Source organism: Enhydra lutris, unplaced genomic scaffold (genome assembly GCF_002288905.1).
Source record: "Enhydra lutris kenyoni isolate GAN:26980312 unplaced genomic scaffold, ASM228890v2 scaffoldscaffold6, whole genome shotgun sequence".
NCBI classification, from domain to species: Eukaryota; Metazoa; Chordata; class Mammalia; order Carnivora; family Mustelidae; genus Enhydra; species Enhydra lutris.
In genome coordinates, this window is record NW_019154090.1 from 4,482,557 (window position 1) to 4,509,458 (window position 26,902).

The following is a 26,902-nucleotide window of genomic DNA, read 5'->3' on the forward strand; positions in this document are numbered from 1 at the left end:
GCTCGGAATAGCAGACCCTGAGCCGTCGTAGAAGCATCTTTGCTACTGTGGGGGCCAGGCACACAGTAGGTGTTCAATAAATGGGGAGGAGGACCAGGGGCTGCAGGGAGGTTGAAGGAAGCCAGGAGGGACAGGTAACAGACCTGGTTTGGAGTTTGGGACTTTCCACCCACTGACCTGGGTAACATTCTCAGACTCTCCTTCCCCGTGCCTCTGTTTCCCCATCTGGAAGATGGGGCGATCACAGTTCCCAGCCCCAAAGGCTCGTTAGCACAACCGATCGGAGAAGTAAATGCAGGTTTGGCAGACTTTAGAGCTTTACAGAAATGTGGGCTCATTCCCGGGATGGTCGCAGGACATGGATGACGAATCGGTAGTGACCGTCCCCCGCGCACCGACTGCATCCCCGCTGTGAGCTGTGTGTGTCTCCCCAGTGGCGTGAGACTGCCCTGGCCCAGGGTCGCAGGGGAAAGCAAGAATTACAAGCCTGTTTATTTAACATTTAGGAACCAACGCATTTTCCTGGACCTCGTCTGCAACACTTAAGCCAATATTTGCGTCTTTGGGATTCTATTTGTATGGTAATTTAAAAATAGGGTTTGGACTTACAACAGGCTTTTCTCTTGAAACTCTGAAAGCACATTAATTTTCTAGACGGTAAAATAATGCCATAATTAAATATTACCATTTCTCTTAAAATAAAATCTGGTAACTCCTAACAAAATGGGTTTTTCGAAACATGATGTAGGTTTTCCCACAAAATTGCTCTCTAGGGAAATTCGTTATTTTCAACGTATGGAAGAGACCACGAACTTAATCTCAACGCAATGTAAGAAAAATTGATTTGTGAAATTACAATAATTTTCCTGCATTTAAAATCTCCGTGCTTCCTGTCGCCGCTGACCCAAAGGTCCCCCTCCCCCACCTGCATCTTTAGGGAAAGGCTCAAGGAGGCAGGATGTTTTGTTTCATTGTTTATGAAGCTTCCTAGATGCTCTTTCTTGTGGTTCCCATTGGAGTTTCTGTTCTGTGCTGCAAACTTCTTTGAAAGGAGGCAAGGCTAAGTGACCCCATTACCCATGTCCTTCAGTCTCCAAATATGTTCTCTGTGGGAGCGGACACGATGCCCCATGGGAGAAAGCATGGGGCCCAGCGCTGGCCTTCCATGGGCTCGCTCTTCACCAACGTCAGGATGGGTGAGGAAGCCTTGGTGGTCCGGGACTGGAGGCCGGGGCTGGAGTAGGTGGTTCTCCGTCGCACCCAGGGCGCCCAACCACCCCAACCAAAGCTCAAGAGGGCCCCCTTGTGGAGACTCCCACAAACAGCCCAGTAAGTGGTGTACTTCCCCCAACGCGGGGTTGCTCCCCGGGACCCCCCACATCTCCCGGGAGTTCTCAGGCCCAAAGACGCTCAATAGAAACCACCAAACTCCATCCTTCTCTCTTCAAGACCTAACATTTCCGTGGGACAAGAACATTCTTGGCCCCTCCAGGGAAGAACTGGTGGAGAAGCAGCTCCCAAGGCCCCATGAAGAGTTGAGCTCCTCAACATACGGCCCGAAGATCCCTTTTCCTTTACTTTTTTCCAGAGTCTTCACCGCGATGACACACACGTCTTCCTTCTTATTGAATATGTCAAAACCTAGTGATTATCTTACCAAATTCCTGTTCTATAGAACAATGGAAGCTTCAGTCTTCTGCCAAGAGGGCGAACAAGGGAGACTTTCGAGACACACGTTCTATTGAGCAAATCCTGACTTATAACTTACACCCTCATGGCAGACACCAGGGCGTCTGGCCCAGGCACACTCAGAAGGCCTGGGGAAGCCCACGCACTATCCTTCCAAGCCCCCACACCCCTCGCCCCCTCCTCAAAGCACAGGATGGAATGCTGCTATCAGTGGACAGCGCGGACTGGATTCGGCATGAATTATGAACATCGGAGGGCCAGCATGCAGATCTGGGAACACAGGCGCTAGAGTTGAGCTGACGAGGCCTTGTCTCCAAGACACCAGAACATCTGGGTGAAAAGGCAAAACCTTCCATCAATCACCCTAATGCCTTGGCTATTCGCTAACAGCTGGGCTTTGGCTGGGCTTTCCCAGTCTTCATCTGGGTGGAAGTCCCAGCCGGAACGAGCAGTAATTAGCATTATCATGGGGCCGAGGGAGGGTTTTGATGTGAACCGGTTTTGTTCCGGAACATTCCTAAACAAACAAACAAAAAAACGCTGGCTGATGAGCCGGGCCTGGTGGGCGAGACTCGTCTCCCAAACCTCCCCATTCCTTTCCCATCCCAGGAGCTGTACGTTTCCTTCTCCCTCTGCAGAAAATGCTCAGCACAGGCTGGAGTGGGGGCTGGGGCGGCTGTGTGACCGGCCGCTCCCCATATGAAATGTTTCCAATTTTGGAAACCAACATAAAGCAATCCCCTCTTCCAGGCGGCACCGAGTGAGACCCACCTTTATCCACCCACCCTGTCCATGGTCGCGCCTGACCGGGGACTTTTCACGGAGAACTGGGTAGACGGGGGCAAACCAAGCTCGACCCTTCACCAGCCTTTCAATAACTGACATCTGACTCTGATGCCCTCTTCCTTCCCGCCAGCTGGAATCCGCTTCTCCGGCACCCAATCCCTCCAGAATCCCCCGGGGGCAACTTTCCACTCTCCCAGCACCGCCAGCAAAGGAGGGCACGCTTCAGGGTCCAGGATGCTGCGGGGCGCGGACGGTGGAGCGGACTTTGTCTAGCGCACACCATGTCTGCGTTTCCCAAGAACGCAAGCCCATCTCTCCCCCCCGCCCCAGCACTCGGCCTTGAACACGAAGGCCTCGGATTAGATGGATGATGAGTTTCAGTTATGGTCAAATGAGGGACATAGAAGGGATCTGAAGAGCAGCCATCCACACCAAAAAGGAAATTTAGACTCCTTAGGATTCCTAGTTTGTCTTCATATTTCTGCGATTGCCTGGTACTGTCGTAGCATGACGATCTGTAGTCTTCTCGGGGGAGTTTAAATGGAAACTCTGCGTGCCTTTCGTGCAATGACTTCATTGGAAAGCACAACACAGCAACAGCCGCCATTTCAACAGCTGGTTTCCGAAGCTTGTTGGCCAAGCTGCCAGCGCGCACCGATAGGCGCCCGCACATCTCAGTCTGTAAAAAGCAGTCACCTCTAATCAAGAGAGGTTCTTTGCTGGGGGGATTTTCATTTAAATGTGCGTAAGCTTCCAAGTCCAAACATTCTAGGTGAATTACCTCAAGCTGAGGATTTTGAAATAAACCAGAGGATTTCAGACTTTTTTTTTTTTAAGCAAGAGAACACTTTTTCCCCCCCCAAAGCAGATCTTTTAATCAGCATCCCACTGTATAAACCAGGGGCTACTTGGGCTAAAGCTGGGGGTGGGGCTAGAGCTCCACTCACTAGGTTTCCCCTCTGCTCCCCCCTCAGATGCCAGTGGTCTTCAGAAACCAGCTTGAAAAACTCCAATACCACAAAATGGGGGCACACACACTCCGTGCCTGAGCCAGAGTTAGGCTGCCCAGGACGGCAGCCACCAGCCGCATGTGGCCCCGAACCCCTGAAATGCAGTCAGTCTAAATTGAGTTGTGTCAAGACTGTCAACACATACCTCATTTCCAAGTCTTTTATGAAGAAAAAGCATATATCTTAATAGTTTTCATACTTACTACATGTTAAAACACAATATTTGGGGCTGAATAAAATATCATTAAAATTAATCTCACCTGTTACCTTTTAGCTGTTTTAACGTGGCTACTAGAAAATGTAAAATCCCATACACGGCTCACATTTGTGACTTCCATTCTGTTTCTACTGAACAGTGCCAGGAGCTAGATGGAGCCTTCCCTGGGGTGTGCAACCACAGCAGGGTCCTGGTTTAGCTGGGGTGGGTTCCAAGGTTCAACAAAGGCTTTCGAGCAAAGCACCTGGCATCAGGTTCTGGTGCTGGATCCAGCCTGTCCTCAAAGCTCTCAGCAGAATTCAATGCCCACACTTATATCTCCACCTATTTCTCTTTCTTCTCTATTTTCTTGGTTCATCCAAGATCCCCAGCCTGCTGGGAATTCCCTTACTAACCATCCTTCCACCCTTAGCCAGATTGTTAGTTATCCCAACAACTATAAGCCTTCTCTTTCTCTGCTTCCATTTCAAGCCTGACTCTAATAGCCACACACATAATGGAAATTACCAGCTGATTTTTAAGAGAAGAAACCCCAAAGGGTGGGAGAAGTGTCAACAAGGAGCTCACGTACATCAGTCTTCCGGTGCACAAGTCATTCATTCATTCAACTAAAGGTGCAATTATACCTAATGTTTATTGAGCACTTACTATGTACAGTCGTTGTTCTAAGTGCTTTCATGCCATGACAAAAAATATGAATTGAGCATCCATCAGGCACTATGCTAGGTGCTGAAGAACCAGCAGAAAACAAGAGAGATAAAGACCTGTCCTCATGAACAGGCAGATTAATGGGAAGACAGTGAGAGAAAGGAAGGAAGAAAAGAGGAAAGGGAAAGAAAGGGAAAGAGAAGAAAAAAAGAAAGGGAGAGAGGGAAGGAAGGAAGGAAAAGAAAGGAAAGGGAAAGAAAGAAAAAAGAAAAGAAAGAAAGGCAGAGAGAGGGGAAGGAAGGGAGGAAGGAAGGGAGGAATGAATGAAGGAAGGAAGGAAGGAAGGAAAGAAGAAGGAAAGAAGGAAGGAAAAAATTGAGGAACCTAGAGGGACACCCCAGCAGCAGTGAGCACACCCAGCACCCAGATCTTGGTTTCTAAACACCATCCTCCAAAAAAAAAAAAAAAGAAGAACCAGGATTCCTTGAAGAAATGGTGGATTCCAGAGCAATGAGCCTAGAAGGTCTTTCAGTACCAGAAAATAAGGAAATGCTCACAAAAATGACAAGGTCATGTAGAAAGTTACATAAGAGCTAAGTTGAATGATCACCTAAAGACCAAGTCAGGGACAATTCAGCAACAAAACGAATAGATGATAGCAATGGGTCGTAACTTATAAAATATATATATCTGGGTTCATACTAATGCAAATAACAATTAAACAAAGAGATGCGTGGGAGAAAAGAAAGTGCTTCCTTACAGCACAATTCCAATCAGTACATTCAGAAAAGATGATGGAACTCAGGAACGCCCATTTGGAAAACACTGCAGGAATAATTGTTGTAGGCAAGAATCATCAATGGTCATCAACAGATGCTAAAATTAGTGGGGGGAACGTATAATGAGAAACAAGCCATTTACATTATCTAAGTCTATCCCCATAAGATAATTATTAATTACAAAGAGAAATGTAGTAATTTAACAGTGTGGAGAAACATAGCAGACACCTCCTAAAGCAACTAACCAAGTGAACATCACCAGTATTGGGACAAAGTGAGACCATGTGCTTCCTGAGATGTTGTCCTGAGAGTCACACATCACCTCTATGACATTCTTACCAAAACTGCAAAAGCTGACTTGAATCATAAAGAAACATCAGACAAGCCCAAGTTGAGAAACACACTACGAAGTACGGGCCAGAGGTCTTCAAAAGGCGTCAAGGTTGTGAAAGACAAAGACCAAGGAAGTTCTTGGTTAAAGGAGACTAGAGACGTGAAAAATAAATGGGATGTGTGATCCTGAACTGGATCCTACACCAAAGAGGAGAAAGTCATGGGGGAGTTGGTGAAACCTGTCTAGGGCTTGTAGATTACTTAGTAACACCTTACCAATGTCAATGTCCTAGTCTTGATCAAGTACCATGTCTGTGGGTGATAGTGACGTTTGGGGAACTGGATGAAGTTTGCTAGAACTTTCTATTACTTTTGCAACATTTTCCTAAGTCTGAAATTATTTCAAATGGAAAAGTCAAAAAATAAAAGTACATAAAAGACAGAAAGCAAAAAAATAATTGTCAGCTGCAATGAGTGCCACACAGAACAAAAAGGGAGCAGAAAATAGCAGAAGGGAGTGTCCGATGTCAACTTGCTGGGAGCTGCCATTTATCCTCAGACCTCCGGGCAGAGGGAGAACACAGCACTAAGCAGAGGAACAGTGCTCTGCCCAAGGAACAGCATGAACAACAGCCCTGAGGCAGGAAAGTTTCATCCCTGTCCTTCTCTAGGAACACCCCATAAAGAAATATGATGGGATATGTTGGATGACACTGGAAAGACAGGAAAGAAGTCCATGTGTCGATGGAGGCAGAACCCGGAGCAATGCACCTCCAAGCCAAGGAAGGGCTGGAGCCATCAGAAGCCAGAAGATACCAGAACAATCCTCCCCTACAGCCTCAGAAGAGCATGGCCCTGCCCACACCTTGGTTTCAGACCTCCGGTCTGCCAGCTCTGACAGCATGAGGTTGTGTTGTTTCAGTCACCCCACTTGTGGTCTTTTGAAAGAGCTGCTCTAGGACACACAGCCACTGCCCTTCTGCATGGTTGGGGTGCAGTGATGAGTGAACCTCACGCCCGTCCCCCCTCGTTCTGTGTGCCCCTCGGGCTATAGACGAGTCACTTATGCATTTACTCATTAGGGATTATTCACGTAAAGCATTCTTTAATATTTTCAAATCAAGCACAGACCAAGCCCCTTTTAAAATTCAGTCTTGTCCTCAGCAATGTGGACCGTGCAGCCCAAGTTTGCTGTGGGAACTGTGGCTGCTTTTTAAGACCCTCTGAAATCAGTGCAAAACCAGCCGGCTGAGTGCTCGCTGCCGCCCCCGAATCACCGGGCTCACCTCCTGGGACCCCAGCACCAGCCAATTAGGATAGGAGATGCGACTGCTTTTCTGTTGCTTTTTGTCCCCAAAAGAATGACCTCCAAAGAGCCAATGTTTTACTGCCTATGCACCCCGTGTCTCTTCCCCACCTCCTCCCCTTTGCACTCGGCCCCATATTTGTCGTGATCTTTGAAGAAAACACGCATCGTGGAGCGGGCTGTGAATCTCTCTGAGCCTGCATTTTCATCTCTAAAATGAGGATCACCACATCCACCGAACAGACGTGCTCCAAAGGCTGGATATGAGAAGAGCACCTATTTGTAACACCATTTCTAGGAAAAACCCAGAACAGGCCCATCCACAGGGACAGAAAGCAGATTAGCGGTTGCTGGGGTTTGAGAGGAGAGAATGGAGAGTGACCACTGATGCGTACAGAGCCTCCTTTTGGGGTGATAAGAACATTCTGGAACCAGACAGTGCTAACAGCTGCACGGCCTGGGGAATGGCCTACATGCTACTGAATTTTAACTCGTAGGCTTTACAGGGGTTAAAATGATGAGTTGTACGTTGGGTTTATTTCGCCAAAATTTATTTTTTAATTGGATAAGAAGCGTCCGTCTGGGGTAAGTGACACCAGCCAAGTATCTCCACTCTCTGAACCTGTTTCCTCATCTGCAGAATGGGGGCATGGACAGAACCTATGCCCTGGGTAGTAGTGAGACCACGCCAGCTGGTCCACAGACATGATGGGCACGTGGAAGGCACAGACAGGCCGCTCCCTCTGGGATTGCTACGAGGACTCAGCAGCCGCTGATCTGGAGATGGTCTCCGCTGGGTGTCTGCGCTCAGTCGAGAAAATCAAGCATTTTCCCCCTTAAGATCCCAGGCAGGCTCCCTACGGTGCGGGCCTGTGTGGGCTGTCTCTGGCATCCTGACTCACGGTAACACATAAAGGTTGGAGCAGATCATATTTTAAACCCCAGAAGCTCGCTCTGAGCAGTTGGGCGCTCTGGATGTAATTCTGCAGGTAATTTGAACGAGGCTATCTAATTTCAAATGTCCCTGCTCTTACGAGTGCAAAAGCAGCATAATTTTTAATTAGTGGGTAAACAGTAAATAATGGATGGCGGTAAGTGGACACCGCTGTTAATTAAAAATCCATGGTTGATAAAAATCAATTTGGCCCATGCATTGAACTCAGTCTAACAGGTCCCTGTGAAAAGTTGTGCAATTGGCCTGCGGTACCATCTGCTTTCAGATGTTCCTTTAGCTGAGACTGTTTGGGGCAGGGTGGGGGGGCAAACAGAGGGGGGGCAGGAAAAGGGGAGAGAAAGAAAAAAATAAAAAAGCTACTTCAAAAGCTACAACAGAACAACTTGCCCAGGTTCATTTGTAACTGGTTAATTTAATTTTTGCAACCTTTAAATTGAAGCTCTGCAAACGGCCAAGAGGCCGAGGCCGGCTCTGCTCTGGTCCTTCCACAAAGGCCTCCAGTTGTGTTTTGCATTTTGTGTGTCTGTTGTGGATACAGCGAGATTTTGTGTCGTCTCCTGACTTCATTAAATCCTAATTTCTCACTGAAAAACAAGACAGACTAAAACACCCTCCGCAGGAACATGCCGTCTGAGAATTCACAGCAAAAAAGCAACATCTAGGGCCTTCTCAGTGCTTCAGGGAGTACAGGGGGAAAAGGCCTGTTTTGCTTTCAACAGAAAACATTTCCTCAAGAAACAGAGCTTTGTGGAAACAATGTCAATATAATTTTCAGGGCCCGTTTGCTCTTTTTTTCTGAGATACAAGCTCGATCTTCCAACCAGGCAATTAACACTGACCCCTTTGGTCCTTTTCTTCCCTCTGCTTCTCCGAATCAACATTCCCCAAATCAAAACATTCGGATAGATTTCCTTGACAGTGATGGTGTTAACGTGAACCCGCAGACTGAATCCAGGGGACCCGGTGTCTCCCGAGAAGGGGCTTGCAGGAGCACAAGAAGGTTGGAGAAGCTGACTCGGAGGCGGCCCTGGCTCGGGTTCCCTGACAGGGCCATGCTGGCCATCTGGCCCGATTTCAGTGCCTGCCCACATGCCACAAGGTCCTGCTTCTGGTCCTCAAGAAGTGAGATGTGCCCAAGATACTGCGGAACTACCCACAAGCTCCTTTCTCAAGACTCCCCTTGCCACGTGCTCCCCGTGAGCTCCCCGCAGAGTGGCCATGTGTCGTCTGGGGCCAGGTCAGCCCCAGCTGACTGGCCGGTGGTTTTCGTTTCTCCTATTTGGCTGGTTAAAACCAGGGAGGACACAGCAGGAATACAGCAAGGGCCCTGAGCTGCACCAGCAGGTCTGCCTGCTCATCCATTCATCCATTCATCCATTCATTCAGCAAATTCATCCCCCCCAAGTCTTGAAAAAAGCCCCGTCCCCCTGGCTGTGATGGAAGACGGCCAACGGTGGAACCATCAGGCCGGTCTGACCATCTGAGCTTTGTCCTTTGTCACATCTGAGCAGCATCTGGGTTCCCCCAGGCTGTCTCTCTGCCCCAGAAAGGAAGTGAACGCTCACGGCCGTCTCCGAGGGTCGTCGCGAAGGTCAGGCGGCCACTAAAACCCGTGGGATGGATACACGGTTTACAGAACCAGTGGCTGCCGTCACTGCTGTGGCAGGTCCCACCTGCGCTTTCTCTGTGTCTGTAGGTCTCTGGGGACCCCACGAGTCTCCAGAGGAGCCTCTGGGCCTCCAGGAGGCGAGGGATCTACTCTGCCTCATTTTCTGGAGAAGCTGTCCGGGGCCACCCGCCCCATCAGACAGCTGCTGAGGGACAGTGTGGGGACCTCAGGCCTCCCCAGGCCTTCTCTGGTGGTACCGGGAAGCTGCAGTGTGTGGTGGAGAAGGGGGCAGAGTGTACCTTTCACGTGCTTCTCATGCAGCCCACAAGCCTTCCTGGGCGCCCCCCGGGCCCCTCTGGGCCTGTGTCCCCAAGCCGGCCCCCGAGCACTTGGCCCGCAGGCTCGGCGGGAGGAAGTGTCTTTGGCAGGCCTGCTGCAGGGGCGGCCAGCGGGTCGAGGCGGCCCCTCAGCACAGCCTGTTGCTGTAATATTCGGACCTCGCTGGCCGCCAGGCTTCCCACACATCCCGCCATCTGGGCTCTGTCAAGCCCAGCGCTCTGAGTGGAGATGACGGTTTCTGGGGAAATCGCTGCTCTTTAGCAGCTGAAGGCCCTGGTGCTCTCGCCTTGGGACATCATGTAGAAGAGACTGGGCGCACTCCCAAGGCCACACCTGGCTTGTCTCCATAAGATGAGCACATGTGGGGTCACTCAGGAGGGTGTGAGGCCCCGGCTGCTCACGGCCGTCCTCCCTGAGCCTCCGATTCCTCCCTGGCCACCCCGCCAGCTGCACCCATCAGCCCCCCTACCCGCCGCACGCTTCCCGGGTACCTGCTAAGGGCCAGGTGTGGGCCTGGGGCCCGTGGTGCTCAGGCGGGCAGTACACGGGCCTGGCACCAAGGAGGGACCATTCCACGAGCGGCCTCCAGAGGCTGGCGGCAGTTCTGGTCTGTTCCACGGGGCAGAGGTCAAGGAGAACCTGGGCTCTTCGGGGCGGGGGGCGGGGGGAGAAGTCCCACTGCCCAGCACCTTGGGCTGAGTCTAGAGGGCCCCTTGTCCTGGAGTGTGGAGTCCTTCAGTCACCACGTGCCGGTGCCTGGCTGCACAGCAGCTCAGGAGCCTGGGGTCGTGCCCCTCCAAGGTGGAGACGCAGGTGACAACTCCAGGCGCTGACCCAGGCACCCTGACTCAGGTGTGGCTGAGGCAGAGCTGGATGCCCCCGGGCAGGGCCACGGTGCAGGTGGCGGCAGACCCCGGCTGGCCTCTGACCCCGCTGTGGCCCAGGATGGCTCGGGAGGGCAGGCAGAGTTTCTGGAGCGCGTCAGGACCCCTAACTCCTGTCTGTCTGCTTTGCAGCCCGCACCACAGAGGCGACTGGGACCGCCGGGGGTAGCCGTCTACACCAGGAACCCCGCTGCCAACAGCCCGCGCCCAGCAGAGCCCCCGTCACTGTGCTGCTGCCCCCACGCCTCGACGGGCCCTGGGTCTCTACCGGGTAAGACCCTGAGGTCGCCCTGATCACAGGCCCCCAGGCAGGGAGACTGCACCCCCTCTGGGCTTCAGTGTCTACACGACCCGATTCAACCAGTTGTCCAAGAGGCCTGCTACCGGCCAAACGTGTGGCTCTGCTGACCCCCCTCCATAGCACGAGCCTGGTGGGCAGAACGTGTCCCAGCCGAATGCGGCCATGGATGAAATCCATGTGTGTGACATACTGAGCACCCAGGCTGCAGTACTTACTGAGTGCCCACTAGGGACGGGGGAGCCACTGTGGGGACAGGCAGCAGACATGTGGACCCAGAAGTAAGTGTGGTGAACCTGAGATGGTGCTAAGCTCTGCCACGAAGGACATGGAGCCACGGATGTGAGAACCAGCAACCCGGGCGGGGGGCGCTTCTCAGAGGTGGCAATGTTCCGCTGAGAGCTAAAAGAAGAATTAGCCATCCAGAGGCCCAGGGGAGGTGGCCAGGCAGAGGGAGAAGCTGGCGCAAAGGTCCTGAGACAGGACGAGGCAGAGGAGAGGGTGGAGAGGGCCCAGCCATCCTGCTTGTCTGTTGAATTTTCTTCCTAACCGGACAGGCTTGCCTGACATTTCAGAGGCCCTGTTCACTGCTCTGGGCAGTGGGATTTGTGCTCTGACCCTCATCCTTGGGGCACAGATGCTACAGCAGCTGTCTAAGTCCTCCCTCCTGGGAGAGGGAGAAGGGCGGCCGTGGCCTCCTCCACACCTAGTACATCCTTTCCTCCCCCGCCATCCCCTTGGGGCCAGTCCTGTTCTGCAGTCAGGCACTGGCCTCTCCACGTCCTCCATGTACCTCCTGGGGTCAGGGAGAAACTCAACTGCCAAACATCTGTTAGCACTCTGGGTGGAGGGAGGGGACGAGAGCACTACTAAGCCACTTTGGATGCGTTCCCAGGCTCTGTCCCCATCCTGACTCCACAGTCCAGGTGAGATCCAGGCGCCACCGGTGTGGGTCACCCCAAGACAGAACTGGGCTGTGGGGAAGGTCAGAACTGGGTGCAGGCTCCTTCTGCCCTGAGACAACAGCGTTCCAGGACAGTTCTTCTAGAAACTTCTAGAACTGTCTTCCTAGAAAGTTCCTCCTCATGTTCTCCAGACAGGCTTTGCTGCTTCCTGGAGGCAATGCAGGGAATGATCTAGAGTCTGGGGCCCACTGAGGTTGTTCACTGTGACCTGCTGCCTCCCGTAGGCAAATCTCTTGCCCCCGGCCCTGTCCGAGACACAGGTGAGGACAGGACTATGGCTCCCGGCTCATGTGTGTGAGTCGCCTCCCTCCGTCTTCAACGACCTCCTGTACTGGCAATTCTTTACCATTTTTCTTTACACCAGCTTGCTTTTGTTTACCTAAATATATTCATTTATTTTTCCAGCTTTATTGAGGCATAATTGGTAAACAGTAAACTGTACACATTTACAGCGTACTGCAATTACTTTTAAAGGAAGCGTAGTATCATCCCGCAGAGGGAGGGCAGAGCCTCCTGCCATAAATAGGAGGTAACTGTAAAAAAGAAAGTCAATGAAAACGAAACAACATAATTAGATTCTCACTAGATTCGTTACCTGCCTTGGGTCCTGAGTCCGTTTTCTCGGGAAGAGAAGGGAGGTTGGTGTTACAGACACGTTAGCTCCAACAGAGACTTTCTCCTTAACATAATCAGAAAGATTGGAAGAAAAGAAAAGGAACTGTTTTCGTGCTGGGTAAGAACATGTTTCTTTTGCTCCATCCATCTTGCTATGAAAACTACTATGAGAGTTCACAGCAGTGTGTAAAGGGGGCCTTGTCCGCTGTTTCCCCCTAGAACTCACCCAGCCGCCCCCCTGTCTGCGCCCTCAATGCAGTCTCAGAGGCTACCCTGCCCCCAAACCCGGCTGCGGCCGTGGATCTAGGAGTCATTCAGCTTCCCTTTGTGCCCAACCCCACGTGCTTGCTTTACCACCAGCAGAAGCGATCCTGGGGGCCAAGTCTGGCCCACTGCCTGTTTTGTAAATAAAGTTTTATTGGCACACAGCTATGCCCCACCTTACCCCATTTACTTATTGTCTCTGGCTGCTTTAGCGCTAGAGACCAGGTCGCGCACCCAAACAGAAATACTTATTACCTGACCCTTTACAGAAAAAGTTTGGTGATCCCTGGTTTAGATCAATAAACCTGTCACAGGCACGAATGGAACTTGGTCAGGGAAGTCAACTGAGCGAAGGGGAGACTGGAAGTGACTGCGCATCAGCCACGATTCCCTCCATGAGGCCCTGGGGAGGGTCTGCTGTGTGCCAGGCTCTGAGCCAGGGGCCGAGGATCCACTGGGGCAAGAAGGAGGCCACTGCCTCCTGGGGCTCATGGCATGGGGCCCCCCAAATGATGCAAAAGAGCCTGTTTCCTAAGCACCTCTCGGGCACCACCACCATTCTTCACGTTTCCTAGAGACCCTGACTGTGGGTCTGACGCCTCCGTGTCACAGAGGAAGGAGCTGGGCATTATCCACAGCCGCTGAGGGACAGGAATGGGATTTGAACCTGGGTCCTCTGGCTGCAGAGTCTGCATACTTCTTGGGCCACGAGGTATCCACAGGTATGAGGACCCATGCCGTGAGGGCGGGTGATGGCTAAAGGAGGCAGTTAGGATCGGAGGAAGCAGAAGAACGCTTTTGTGGAGGCCACAAGGCAAGTGAAAGGCACTCGGCCTCTAAGGGGGTGGGTGAGACCAATTAGGGAAACCGAGGCTTATCAGGGTCCAGCTCTGGACTGAGGTCTGAAATAGAGGCTGTGGGAGCAGGGTCCAGCCTGGAAGGAGAGGGGCTCACCATGCAGGCTCTCCCTGCTCTGCCCAACCTCTCTCTCTCTCTCTCTCTATCTCTCTCTCTCTGACAGCTGTGAGGTGCGCCCGGGACCCGAGTTCCTCACCCGCTCCTACACCTTCTACCCTAACCGCCTCTTCCGAGCCTACCAGTTCTACTACAGGGACCCTTTCTGCCGGGAGCCTGCCCACTCCCTGCTCATCAAGGGCAAAGTCCGCCTGCGCCGGGCCTCCTGGGTCACCCGAGGGGCCACCGAGGCCGATTACCACCTGCACAAGGTGGGCATCGTCTTTCACAGCCGCCACAGCCTGCTCGATGTCACCAGGAGTCTCAACCAGACCCGGGTGGGCCAGGACTGTGCCCGGCGGCTGCCCCCAGCCCGGGCCTGGCTGCCCGGGGCCCTGTATGAGCTGCTGAGCGCCCGGGCCAAGCAGGACTGCATGGAAGCCCTGGGCTTCACCATGCACGAGCTCAGCCTGGTCCGCATGCTACGGCACGTGCAACCGCAGCCTCGGGCTGGGCCCCGGCTGGTGGAGGAGCTCTACCTGGGGGACATCCACACCGACCGAGGGGAGAGGTGGCACTACCGGCCCACGGGCTACCAGCGCCCGCTGCAGAGTGCCCTGGTGAGTCTGGGGCCCTGGGAGGGTGAGCTCTGGGCCCCAACCCAGCGGGCCCTCTACGGTCTGGTCCCTGCCTCAGACCCTCTCTGTACCCCCTTGCTGGCCTGCTGGCCTCAAGGCATTTGCACATGCTGTTCCCTCTGCTTGAGATAGGTCTATACAGGGCTGGCTTTTTCCAAAGGAACCGCTGCTCAGCTTGTCTGTGCCTGGTCCTCCTGACATCCTTCTTGTGGTCCCCACAGGGTCCTCTTCTGCTCGTGCTGGGCACTTGGGCAGGTGTGTCTCAGTTCTCAGATCAGCTGTTCCCGCCAATCCCTACTCTGCACATTTTCCAGCACTCAGCTTCCCGGGCTGCATGGTTTGTTCACTTGTTAATTGCCACCTTCTCTAGCAGTAGACTCTGCACGGGTGGGGCCCTGTCCTCTCCTGGGTCCCTACACACGGCCCAGGGTCTGGCACACAGTGGGGGCCAATAAAGCTTAGTGAATGAATGCAGGAGAGGTCAGTCCTCCTCCAGGGCTCTGCTGGACAGCCACAGAACCCAGAGAAGGTGACTCCAAGAGCCCCGCGTGCACCTCTTTGGTGTCTGGAGCCAGAGATGCTGAGTGTACCCATTCACACTAATGCTGGGTAAAGCAGCACTCCTCGGCCCCTGTTCTCAAGATGCCATCACCTGGGCATCTTCTGAGAATGCAGAGTCAGGTCCTGGGGGGGGTTCTGGGGTGGGACCTGGGACTCTGCATTTCCAAAAGGCTCCCAGATGGCCCACGGACTGCCCTCTGGGTAGGAGGCTGCCCTGTGAAGGGAGATGTACTTCCCCCAACCCAGCTCCAATGTGAATTTCACTCGAGGTCCTTAACCTAGATTTTAAATTAAGTGATCACAGCACACTGCCCCCATTTGGGGGAGACCTGGTAGCCCTTCTCTGCCTGATGAGCACACAGGCAGAAAGAATCTGCTCTTCACGTGTGTGAGATGTACTCTGGGCACGTGGCATAGAGCCTGGCCCTCGAGGCGTGGAGGCTCAGGACTTCTCCAATGCAGCTGCTTGAAGACTTGGGACCACCACCCCACCCCCACCCCCAGGAAAATGTTTGCAGAAGTATCAAATAGCGAATTTAAACAGAAACCAATTCTATTAAAACAGCTACCCAAGTCTTACAGCATTAATTTGTGACCCAGGAACCTTTATTCTCCCTAATTGAGTGCAAACATGTTCCCAGTATCTGCAACATTGTTACTAGGAGACAGGAAACAAAGCCAGAGGTTCCAGAAACTGCAGGGCTTCCTTGCCTACACCCACAATTACAAGTTAACTTTTATCAGTTGGGGTTTCTTGAAACTGAAGTCAAGGTAGGATGCCATGAGAAGAATGTCTCTACTAGGTAACCCAGGAATATTTTTCAAAAGTGAGAATGAACAGACTGGAGGCATGAGTTCAGGAGCCCCTCTCAAGTGAGCCCTTGGGCAACCCTCAGGTCATTCAGCAAGTATTGAGAGCCTACTGTGTACTCAGTACTCAAGGAACTAAACCAGATGGGCAATTTCTCACCTCTGGGAGCAGCTGCTTGTCAAAGGACCCCAAAGAAGGGTACTAGGGATGAGCCCCGCTGCCCTCTTCTCCTCTCCCACCCCCTCCTCTGGGGAGCAGAGAAGCACAGAAGTCCTCATAATCAGAAAATCAGCCTGAGTTCTTTCCATGACCTCAAAATTATGCTCTTTTTGGCAACCAGTGTTCTAGGCTGGTCTGACGTTAATCCTACTAGAGAGAAGAAGGTGCTGGCAGCGGGGTGATGACAGGCACCCACCCCTTCATTAGGAGGGCAAACTGCTCAGAACATGGACAGGATGGACCCCTGGGGCACAGCGGATGACAGTTTTCATGTCTGCCCAGGCAGGGCTCTGGGGCTGGAGACCTCTGCATTCCTGCCGCCTGACCAGCCAGCGGGGCTGACACAGCCCACCCTGCGATCGGGCAGCAGAGCGGGGATGTGGGCAGAGACGAGCAGCGCCAGATGTGCGCACATTAAATTAAATACCTGCTCAGCAACTGCCTCCCCACCGCGCCCGGGGGGATAAAAAGGAGAGAGAGAGAGAGAGACATAATTTCAAAGAAGAAAATGCTGCATATAAACCCCCAAGTAACGAATTAGTCGTTACCTTATGCTCTCCGGGGTCTGAGCCTCGTCCATGACCCAAACCAGATGGTAAACATGAACATTTTTAGAAGTTAATTTAAAACCAATTTGATCCCCAAATTCATTGCCTGGATGTAGAATCCTAATCAATCAGCCAACACTCAACCAAAATCATCTAAGCCTGGTGTCACCTCTGGGGGTTAATTAGAAACTGTTATATGCTGTTCGAGAAATAACTTTATGTAACAGGTTTGAACCAGTAAGAGTTTGGCTCCCGCGCAAGTGTGAATTCTGCTGGCTGGGGCCTTGCTATTATTAACACATGCATCTCCGGACCCCTGCAGAATGACGCCAGAAAGGGTTTTCGTTTTTCATCCCCTTCGAACACTTCGGAGGAGGAGATGCCTGTCCTTGCTCATCTCTCACCTGAAAGGCTCACTAGCTCTCAGTTTGTTTCTGTTATGCAGAAAGCCACTTGCCCTGCCTGAATGACCAACTAGGATCTCAAATGTCCTGCCTGCAGGAGAGGGGCTAGGCAGGGAGCACAGCCCTGGTATTATTTTGATGTAAGGCCTTCTGCTCTGTCAATACACATCAGCGTGACAACAGTCGGAATGTGGGTTAAAATGCCTAAATTAGACTCTGATCAGCCAGACTTCCAATTACCAGCTCTCCAGCTTACCACCCAGCCGGCTCATTTCTTCCCATCACACTTTTGGACCCATTTACTAGCATTTCAAAGTGCTCTGAGGCCTCTGTCCTCGAGTCAAAATCCCCCAAACCAAAAATAATATAATCTTCCATATTATGGAAATCAAGGCAAGTTTAGGTTTATCACAGACACAAATAAGAGCTGAATATGTGACGAACTGAAAAAGAAAACAAATAGTTTCTTAGTTATCCGATAGTTTCTTTCTAGACAAAAAATCCCGAACACCACTTGTCTGGCATAAAACTCACCCACCAGCAATCTACAGAAATCTTTTGTTTTTTGCAAGGAAAAGAAAAAACGGAGCTATTTCCCAGCTGGGCTCTCCAAATGCCCCTCTTTGCCCTTGCCCGTCCTGCCTGCACCCCTGGCCTGAGGTTTCCTTCTCAGATGGCAAAAGCAGGGGACGTCTGCTAGTTCCCACATCAACCTTGCTTGGACAAGCCGTTGTTCCCAGGACGTTTACCTTTCAGAGTGATGCTCTGAACTGAATTCTGGGCAACAGCTCCCTTTCAAAACACAAAACAGAACGAAAACAAACAAAACAAAAAAACCACACCAAGATGTCTCTATCTGGTTCCTTTTTGGCCTCCGTTGAGCTCTTTCTCTCCAAAATGCAGATTGATGTCACCCACACACTTTGGTTTGGCATCTGCTCCCCGTTGACGTGCTTCACGGTAAGCCCAGCTCCATGACTCCGGAAAGCACGGACGACTGTAAATAAGGCCACAGAGAAGGCAAAGCCAATGCGCAGCCTGGGACAATGGGGGCCGAGGCCGTAGCTGGCCTCTGGAGGGCGGCTGGTTTCCCCCATTATAAATAACACTACAGTGAACATCTCTGTGCGCCATCTCTTTCCCACTACCGCCTCAGGACAGACTCTAAGTGCGGGGTGGGGGGGACACATGCAGGAGTATTTTAATGGGACTTTGTCCCTGTCACCACACGTACTCTCCAAGGCAATGAGAGAACGATGCTCACCTTCCCCGGGAGAGGTTCTTGGAGCTAGAAGAGCCTCTCTTCTCCACCCAAGGTGGGGAAGGCACCTCTGTGAGAGCACGGAAGCTCTCAGTATGGAGGGGATGCGGAAGGGACACCAGGTGGCACGTTCTAGCCTGTCCCCACCACTTCCGGGCTGGAGACGTGGCAGGTTGCCAGGCCCACTAAGGCCCAGCATCTTCGGCCCGGACACGTAACACTTGCCTGAGGAGGGCTGAGCCCAACACCTGGAGCTTGGGCTCAGGGGAAGGGGGAGTCACAGTGGGCCAGGAGAAGGGAGATAAACTTGAACGGTCGTATCCCAGGACCAAGCAGGATAGGTGTGGAAAAGGCCCCTTCCAAACCCCAAGGCCTTTCTCCTTCATCCATCCATCCATTCATCCCATCAGCATGGGGCTGCTACGAGCCAGGCCCTGTGCCAGGCCCTGGGGCTGGACGAAGGAGCCACAGGGGCCTCCCGGCTTGGGGAGCCTACCATCCAGCGAGGCAGAGGGGTGGAGAAAGAGGAGGCAGGAAGTGACAGGTCTGTGATCTGCAGAGTTCTCGCTAAGGCCTCACTGAGCCGAGACCCAGACCAGAAGCAGCCCACCAGGCCCCGCGTGGGAGGCCCAGAAGAGGGAGGACTTTCCTGAGATCCAACAAGAGCAAAGTGGCCACCGTGGTGGGAGGCGGGGAGGGACCCACGGGCGGGACCCACGACAGACCCACTCCCGACTGCTCCTGCGGCTCAGACGACCGCTATCCTGTCTGTTTGTCTCCCGCCAGCACCACGCCCGCCCCTGCCCTGCGTGCAGCCTCATCGCAAGCTCTGACGAGCACCACCCACCCGTGCTGCCCCCCCCAGGCGGCCCTGCCCCTGCGCCTGGGGGGCCGGTGGGTCAGCCCCGGGTGTGAGGTGCGCCCCGCTGTGCTGTTCCTCACCAGGCTCTTCACCTTCCACGCGCACAACCGCTCCTGGGAAGGGTATTACCGCCACTTCTCAGACCCCGCCTGCCGCCAGCCCACCTTCACCGTCTATGCCGCGGGCCACTACACCAGGGGCAGGCCCTCCAGCAAGGTCCTCGGTGGCACCGAACTGGTGTTTCAGGTCACGCGGGCCCGAGTGACTCCCATGGACCAGGTCACCACGGCCATGCTCAACTTCTCCGAACCGAGCAGCTGCGGGGGCCCGGGGGCCTGGTCCCTGGGAACCGAGCGGGACGTCACAGCCACCAACGGGTGTCTACCACTGGGCATCAGGCTCCCCCACGTGGAGTACGAGCTTTTCAAGATGGAGCTAGACCCCCTCGGGCAAAGCCTGCTCTTCATCGGACAAAGGCCCACGGACGGATCAAGTCCCGACACCCCGGAGAAGCGCCCCACATCCTACCAAGCACCCCTGGTGCTCTGCGACGGGGTGGCTGAGGCGGTGTCCGGACCCCTGCAGCACAGGCCTCTGCCGAAGCCCTTCAATGGTGGGGGGCCGTGTCCTCCAGCGGCCCCTCTCCCCGTCCTGCCCCTGGCTCTAGGGCTGGCCTTCCTCAAGGGGCTGTGAAATCGGTCTCTGAGCTCTAGACCACCGCTCGGGACACTGGTGCCCCGCGGCCTCTCTCCAGGCACAGACTCCTCTTGCGTCGGCGAGAAGGGCCCCTGCTCTACCCTCCACTCAGCTGCGGATCCTCCCGGTCCACTGCCGTCCGCCAGCCTGGGCCCCACAGTGCTCAGCCCCCGAGTCCCACGGCACCTGCAAGGCCTGCCCTCGGGTGCTGGCCGTGAACCTGGGCATGGCCATGGCCAGGGCTCTGCGGCTCTAAATGCAAACTTCTGGTTTTCCGGGGCGGTTGGAGGACAGCAGCCCCTTCTCCCACCCCGTCCTTGGCGTTTTGTGGGACGGGAGTGAGGCCCTGCACGGGGAGGCCACCGCCGCTCTGCCAAGCCTGTGGATTCTTGTTTTAAAGATTATTAGTTTGAATTTAGCAATACAAACTCAAACCAGGGCTATGCATTAAAGATGCTGCTTCGGGCTTTCGGTGCTTGGCAGCTTTCTGGGAGAACGCCTGTCTCTTCGGGGCGACTCGGCTTTCCTGGGTTTGACTGTGTGTCGCCGAGTCAAGCCCGGAGCTGTCGACACCGCACGCGGCTGAATCCAGCCCTCCCAGGCCAGGATGTGAAGGAAGCCGCCCGTTGGGGCCCACAAGGGCGCCCCCCTCGCCCACACCCGGCTGGCTGCTGGGGGCAGGTCTGTGGGGGAGCGCAGCGCCTGCCGCCTTTGGAAAGTAATTAATACTAACGGCAGCGGTGACACTAAGGTGCTCCGTAATCAGCCTTGTACAGGTGTCCTCTGTTTTCAGGATTCTCTGCACTCAACTGACGAGGAGGCAGAGACCTCCGAATGGGTCTTTGGAACCATCCTAAGGAGAGGTTGGGGACACCAGGCCGCATGGCAACCTCTGGAGGGGGACACAGCCTGCTCGCCCCTGTGCTAAGGTGCCGATGTCTTCCTCTGCTAGGAGGGGGCTGTCATCCAGGTGGGGGACAGGCTGTGCCTCTGCAGGGACCCTGCCCGTGTTCCCGAGGCCTCATCTGCACGCTGCGAAATTGACTGGGATCCTCGTGGGCTCGAGGGTTTTGGGGACTCTGTGCCTAGGACTCGCCCCTCCTTTCTCCCCCGGATCCTTATCTCTGGCTCTTATCACTGATCTTGAACAATTGTCTGTGAGGTTACTGATGCTTTCAGAGGGAAGCCCTGGTCCTCCGTTAGACTGTGTGGGGTTCCATCAGCCCAATGAAATGGCTCTAACTTATCTACCCATTGTTCTTAAAAAGAAGAAAGACCCACCAAGTTAATATTCTCTGTAGGTCTCAGAGAGCTACGTGTGTTCCCAGAGTATTTACCAAAGTACAAGAAGTAATTAGATTATTTACGGTCTCAGACTGCATCGGGTGGGGGGTGTGGTTCCCAGTGGGGCAGAGGGTGGGTGGCGATAATGTGTCCATGGCTCAGCAAGTCTTGTATCTGAGGCTCGAGGCAACCATGACGCCATTTGTCATCAAATTTGAATCTTTTAATAAAATTAAACAGCCTGAAAAATGTTCTTGCTGGTTATTAAAGTCAACCAAGGGGATTACGGTTCTAAAGAAAGGAAGTGAAGTGTCTTCCAGGGAATGTGTGAAAGAGAATAAAACCAGTGGAGGTAAACCCCGGCTCTCTGTTACGCCCCTTTGGTTCAGGTGACTGCCCTGCCCTGTTGCAAATTCTCTGGAAGCTTCCGATGCACTGGGAAGAAAATCCCTGCCCCTGGGTCAGTGCTGTCTGTAAGGTCCAGCCATGCCCCCCCCCCCGCCCTGCCCCGCACAGGCCGCACTGGCCTTCCTTCTGGCTCTGGATTGCAACAAACTGTTTCCCTACCTCGGGGCCTTTGCATGTGTCACTGCTGCTTCTCTTCCCCCAGATGCTCAGAAGCTTGACCTTTTCAAGTCTGAGACCAGATGTCACCAGCTTAGGGAGGTCAGCCATCAGTACCCCGAAACGGCAGCCTCCCTTCCCCTTCTGTCCTTCTGTCTATCCACCCATCCCATCATGCAGACCCTTCTTTCTAACGCTTACTGCTCACCGTCGGAGTTGACCTCATCGGTTCTTGCTCATTCTCTGCCTCCTCTACCACACCCGTAAGCTCCGTGCAACAGGGAAGGACCAAGTCAGTCTCTGCCATCTTCTCCAGCAGAGCTTGCACATGCTCAGAACCACAGTCGAGGAAACAAATGTTTACGGTCCCATTTAATCCTCACACCAAGACCCACGACAAGACTACAAGCACATGGCCGGCATAGTACCCCTCCGGGCGCAGCAGGGCAGGTGGGTGGGGCACCCTAGAAGGTGAGGGGTGTGTCTCTGCTCTTGGGGATGCTAAAGGCTCGCAGAGGAAAATGGGCTTTGCCCAAGGTCGCCAGCAGCCCGGCCGCAGATCCCGAGGGCTGTGCATCTGTCCTGGGGTGTCCTTTCAGGGTTCCAGGTCCCTTCATAGGGGTAGGACTCCTTGACTGTATTTGGGGAAAGGAAGTCAGAGCTGCTTCGTGGGGCAAAGCATGAGTCATTTCAAATTCAAGTCTCCCTGACAGGACCGAGGTGCCCTCCCTCCCAGGGCCTCTTGGTTCTGGAGCAGTGGACGCCAGCAGAAAGAATCACGGCTGGACAAAGGACAACAATCCCTTTCCCCCTGGGCTGAAACCAGAGGTGTCATCTGAGGACCCAGGGGGCCGAGGGGGCTGGGGGAGAAGCCCGCAGACACCAGCCTTCTGGCCCCTTTCTTGGCTCCTTGGAGAACCCTCCACATAAAACCCAAGATAGCTTTAATCAACAGAGGGGAAAGTAAAACCCATACTTCTAGTTCAAAACAAAACAAAACAAAATTAATGTTCTCCATTCCGTGTTCAGTCACGTTTAAAAGGGAAGGGAAAAAAACCCGTGCAGTTTATAATTTCATAGTGCAAGCTCCCAGGAGAGTAAATGAGGCTTTCTTTTCTTTTTTTTTTTTTTAATAAAAAGTTTAAATTGTATACAGCTCTCAGAGGCCCATTAACTAACAGATGCTGGTTATCAAAAGAAGCTATTTCTTTGCTTTTTCTAAGTGAATGTGTTTAATCTCCCCATGGTGCTCCCGGCCTGAGAAAGAGCAGCTTGCGGTGACGCGGGCTCTGCCGCACTCAGGCCGGTCTCATGGGGCCTTGGTGACTCAGGCGTTAGGGAAGCTGGAGAGGACCGGGGCGGTGGGGGGAGCGGCAGCTCCTGATGCAAAGGAGAGGGGACGTGCATCAGGGCCATCAGCGGGGCCCCAGGAGGGCTTGGGGGGCTGTTTCCGCTCCCCGGGGGTGAGCTTGGCCTGAGCGCCTGGAAGCCGATCCCCCTCACACAGACCCCACTAGCCGGGTGTGAGGACCGAGGGCTAACCCAGGCCCCCACGCGTCGGGGTCTTCTCTTCACCGCCCCCCGCCTGGAATGCTTCAGCACCGTAATCTCACCAGTCATCATGAAGGGCCCTTGTGCTTCATTTCCTCACTGTCGGCCTCTCTCCTCTAGGTGTCCCTTGACGGCTCGCCCTTGTCCATTTTGTCGCCCACCACGCCCCCAGCACGTGGACGGCACCTGACATAGCGGGAGCTCAGGAAACACGGCTGGGTGGGTAAACCCTCTGAAGGCTGACTGGAGGCTATGAACTCAAGCAGCCAGAGGACAGCCACATACTCTGTCGAAATCTGGCTTGGAATTTTTGACATTGATTATCATTATTATTATTTTAATAAGATTGGCAGAGCAGAGCCCAGAGCTGTGACCTTGAGCACATCTGTTTTCTCCTACCCAGGCTCTTCCTAGGAAGGGCACTGGGGCCAGCTGCTGTCCCAGAATAGGGGCTGCACAGCCTGACATCGGCAGGACCCTGACAGCCCCCTCAGGTTTCACATGTGTAAAGGTCATGGAAACGGGGAGACCCTCAGCCTCGTGCAGGGACCTAAGACTTTCCGACCTTAGCTACGGAGCGCCCGGCTGCAGTTTCCTCACCAGGAAAACAAACTCGAACACCTGGAAGGTCCACGCCTGGCAGGAGGTTCACGAAGCAGCAACGTCGTGTTGTAAGAGGAACAGCTTGAAACAAAACTCTCTGTGAGGATGGGTCTTCTCCCAGCGATGCTGTATTTACTTCCTAAGGGTTATTAATTAATAATCTGCTACTCTCACTCCTATATTTGGTATTTTTTAATCCCGCAGGAGAAAAATATTTAACAGAAAACTTATTTTTCTTGGTCATTAGCGCTGTTAACATCAATAGTCAGTTTATTAAGGACTCCACGTAGGTACTGAGTACCCGGCACAGGCCAGGGGGAGCACATGCTTTCACATCTACTTCTTTCTGAATCCCCCAGCAAATTCTGGGAATAGAGGCACAAGGTCACACAGATACACAGGAAAGGAGAAGAGTCAAGAAGAGATGGTAGCAAACTTCCAGAGTCTGGACGGCTGATGGGCAACAAGTTGAGAGGTGACAGAGAGCGGAGAGAAAGGTGCTACCTGGCCAGTTTCGGGGCAGGGGTCAGAAGCAAGTCCACTCATGCCCCCAAAGGCTTAGGAAGCAGTGGTCTAAGGAAGCCTGGGGGTGGGAGAGCATTGGGGCTGAAAACAGGACTATCTGAAAGTCTACAAAGGAGTTCTATCCCCAGATCCTCTTCCTAACCCCTGTATGAAACCAGAAGGGCAAACAGGAGATGTCTGGACTTGGGAGACCATCCAGAGCAAGGTGTCACACTAAAAATAGAGATAGCAAAGAAAATTCTACCCATTAAACGGCTGGGTTGCACAGCCTCCTTCTCCTTGAGAAATAGCGGCCAGGCTTCTGTTGCCGGGCAGGAGACAGGAAGATTCCCAAGAAACGAGCCCATACTGAACCAACTGCAGATACTGACAGCTGGAAGTTCCCCCGAGGAGGCACCTGAGCGGTCCCCAGCCCCTTCGCTTGCACAGAGACCCAAAACCCAGTAAATCCCACCTACACAAACATAGCTCTTCAGGGCCTCACTCATAAATACATTAAAGGACATTCAAGGGTTACCAGGCATTTAAGGAAAGCCTCCAAAATGCTAGAGACTAAAAACCCAACACAAAGAGACTAGTAAGAGCCCCATACTAGGTGTAGAGATTACTGAAAAATAAATAAATGAACATAAAAAACACTCAAAGTAACCAGTAAGAAGCAGATAATGCAGAGGACAGAACAACAAAAAGACCTATACTACCCTGGGTGAAAATAATGCTAACCTTTTAAAGACCATCAACATTTTTCAGTCCCTCTTATTTACAGAACAAAAACAACAAAAACAACAACAAAAAGAGGAACTAGAATATCCTCTGTGAAAAGAATATAAACTATCTAGCAAAAGCAGGTTGTTAAAAAACAAATACTAGTATTTAGAAAGGAAAAAATTCTTGAAAATTATAAATATGATGACAGACAAATCAAGAGAAAGTTGGAAATTAAAGCTGAATTTCTCTAGAAATTAAAAAAAAAAAAGCATCAGGAGTTAATGGCATTAAACTTCTTAAAGCCAACACTGGAAGCTGGCAATCAGCAAATATTCTCAGGATCCTGAACATATTTCTGACCTTGATTTTTATACCCAGTACAACTATCAGTTTAGTGAAAGGGCTGAATGGAACATGTTCAGATATGTAACCTTCTCAGAAAAGTTATCTCCCACATGCTCCTTTCTCAGAAACCAGCCTGAGGATGTATTCCACCTTAACCAGGAGGTAAAACAAGAATGAAGATGCTAGAGATCCAGGAAACAGGAAATTCACCCAGAAGAGAACAAAGAGAATTCCCCAGATGATGGTGAAGGAAGGGCCTTCCTGGGATAAAAGTCAGGCAGCAGCTCTGGAGGCCAGTCAGTCCACAGAGTAGCAAGAGAACAGGGAGCTCTCTAGGAGGGACCTTCCTGAGAAAATACATAAAAATCATAGTGTACCAAATGTGTGAATGCTCTTACACGTCTGTCAGAGTCCGGGGCTGAATTAATGAAAGATATATAAGAAAGTAAGCAGCGGAGAGGTGCAGGGTTAAGTATAAAAGGGAAATAAAATCACAGAACAGATAATACCTTGCTGTGAACAATATTTAAGTCTCCATCAAGCAAAAGGATACTGACATAGCCAAAAATCATGACATAACCCTATGAGGGGGAGGGGAAGGAGACTGTGTTTCAGACAAGGGTGGAGAGAAAGGTTGCTGGAGCCACTTCCTTACCTTCCTTAGAAGGAAATCAACAGATAAGATCTAGAAGTGAAAGAAAAATATAGATGTTAATATGAGAAGACAGAAAGCGCTAACATGGCTTCCTCCCGGAAGTGGAAGCACAGGGACAGGAAGGTCTGCTGGTTTTCACTATGAGCCTGTTAGAACTATCTGGCATTTTATACAATGCACATGAAATGCTTTGGTAAAAAGTAAAATGAAAAATGTCACAAAACACATCACACACGAAAAGATGGCTCCACATCACTCATCACCAGGAAAATGCAAGTCAAAACCACAACGAGATGCCACCTCACACCTCAGAACAGCTAAACTCAACAATACCCAAGAAACAAGACGTGTTGGCGAGGACGTGGAGAAAAAGGAACCCTCATGCATGGTGGGTGGGAATGCACACTGGTGCAGCAACTGTGGAAAACAGCACAGAGGTGCCTTAGGAAGTTAAACGTAGAGCTGCCCTAGGACCCAGCAACCGCAGTACTCGGTATTTACCCAAAGAACACCAAAACACGAATCCAGAGGGACACACGCACCCCAATGTCTACAGCAGCACTACTTACAATAGTCAAATTGTGAATGTAGCCCAAGCATCCACCGACAGAGGAGCGGATAAAGAAAATGTGGTGTATGTATATACAGGAACGTTACTCAGCCACAAAAAAAGTGCGACATCTTGCCACTTGCAGTGACAAAGAGGGAGGTAGAGAATATTATGCTCAACAACGTATTTCAGGGGAAGACAAATACCATATGATGTCACTCATATGTGGAACTTAAGAAACAAATGAACAACAGGGGTAAAAAAGAGAGAGGAAAAACCAAGAAACAGACTCTTAACTACAGAGAACACACGGGCGGTTCTCAAGGGGCAGGGGGCGGGGGCATGGGGATGAAGGCGCACACTTGTGATGAGCGCCCGGCGATGGATGGGAGTGCTGAGTCACCATATTAATACCGGACGCTAACGTAACACTGTGTGTTGGCTAGCTGGAATTTAAATAAAAACT

The 26,902-nt window shown here is 52.3% G+C and overlaps 1 protein-coding gene across 1 annotated transcript in view; it reads left to right on the plus strand.

Moving 5' to 3' along the window:
• Positions 1-19,648, plus strand: part of LOC111141507 (APC down-regulated 1 like) — a 91,523-nt gene extending 71,875 nt beyond the window's left edge. Inside the window, 5 exon segments of the mRNA XM_022494111.1 lie at positions 9,420-9,627; positions 10,688-10,826; positions 13,719-14,271; positions 18,880-18,948; positions 18,950-19,648. Of these exon segments, the coding sequence (XP_022349819.1) occupies positions 9,420-9,627; positions 10,688-10,826; positions 13,719-14,271; positions 18,880-18,948; positions 18,950-19,648 (1,668 nt within the window).
• The last annotated feature ends 7,254 nt before the right edge of the window (positions 19,649-26,902 follow it).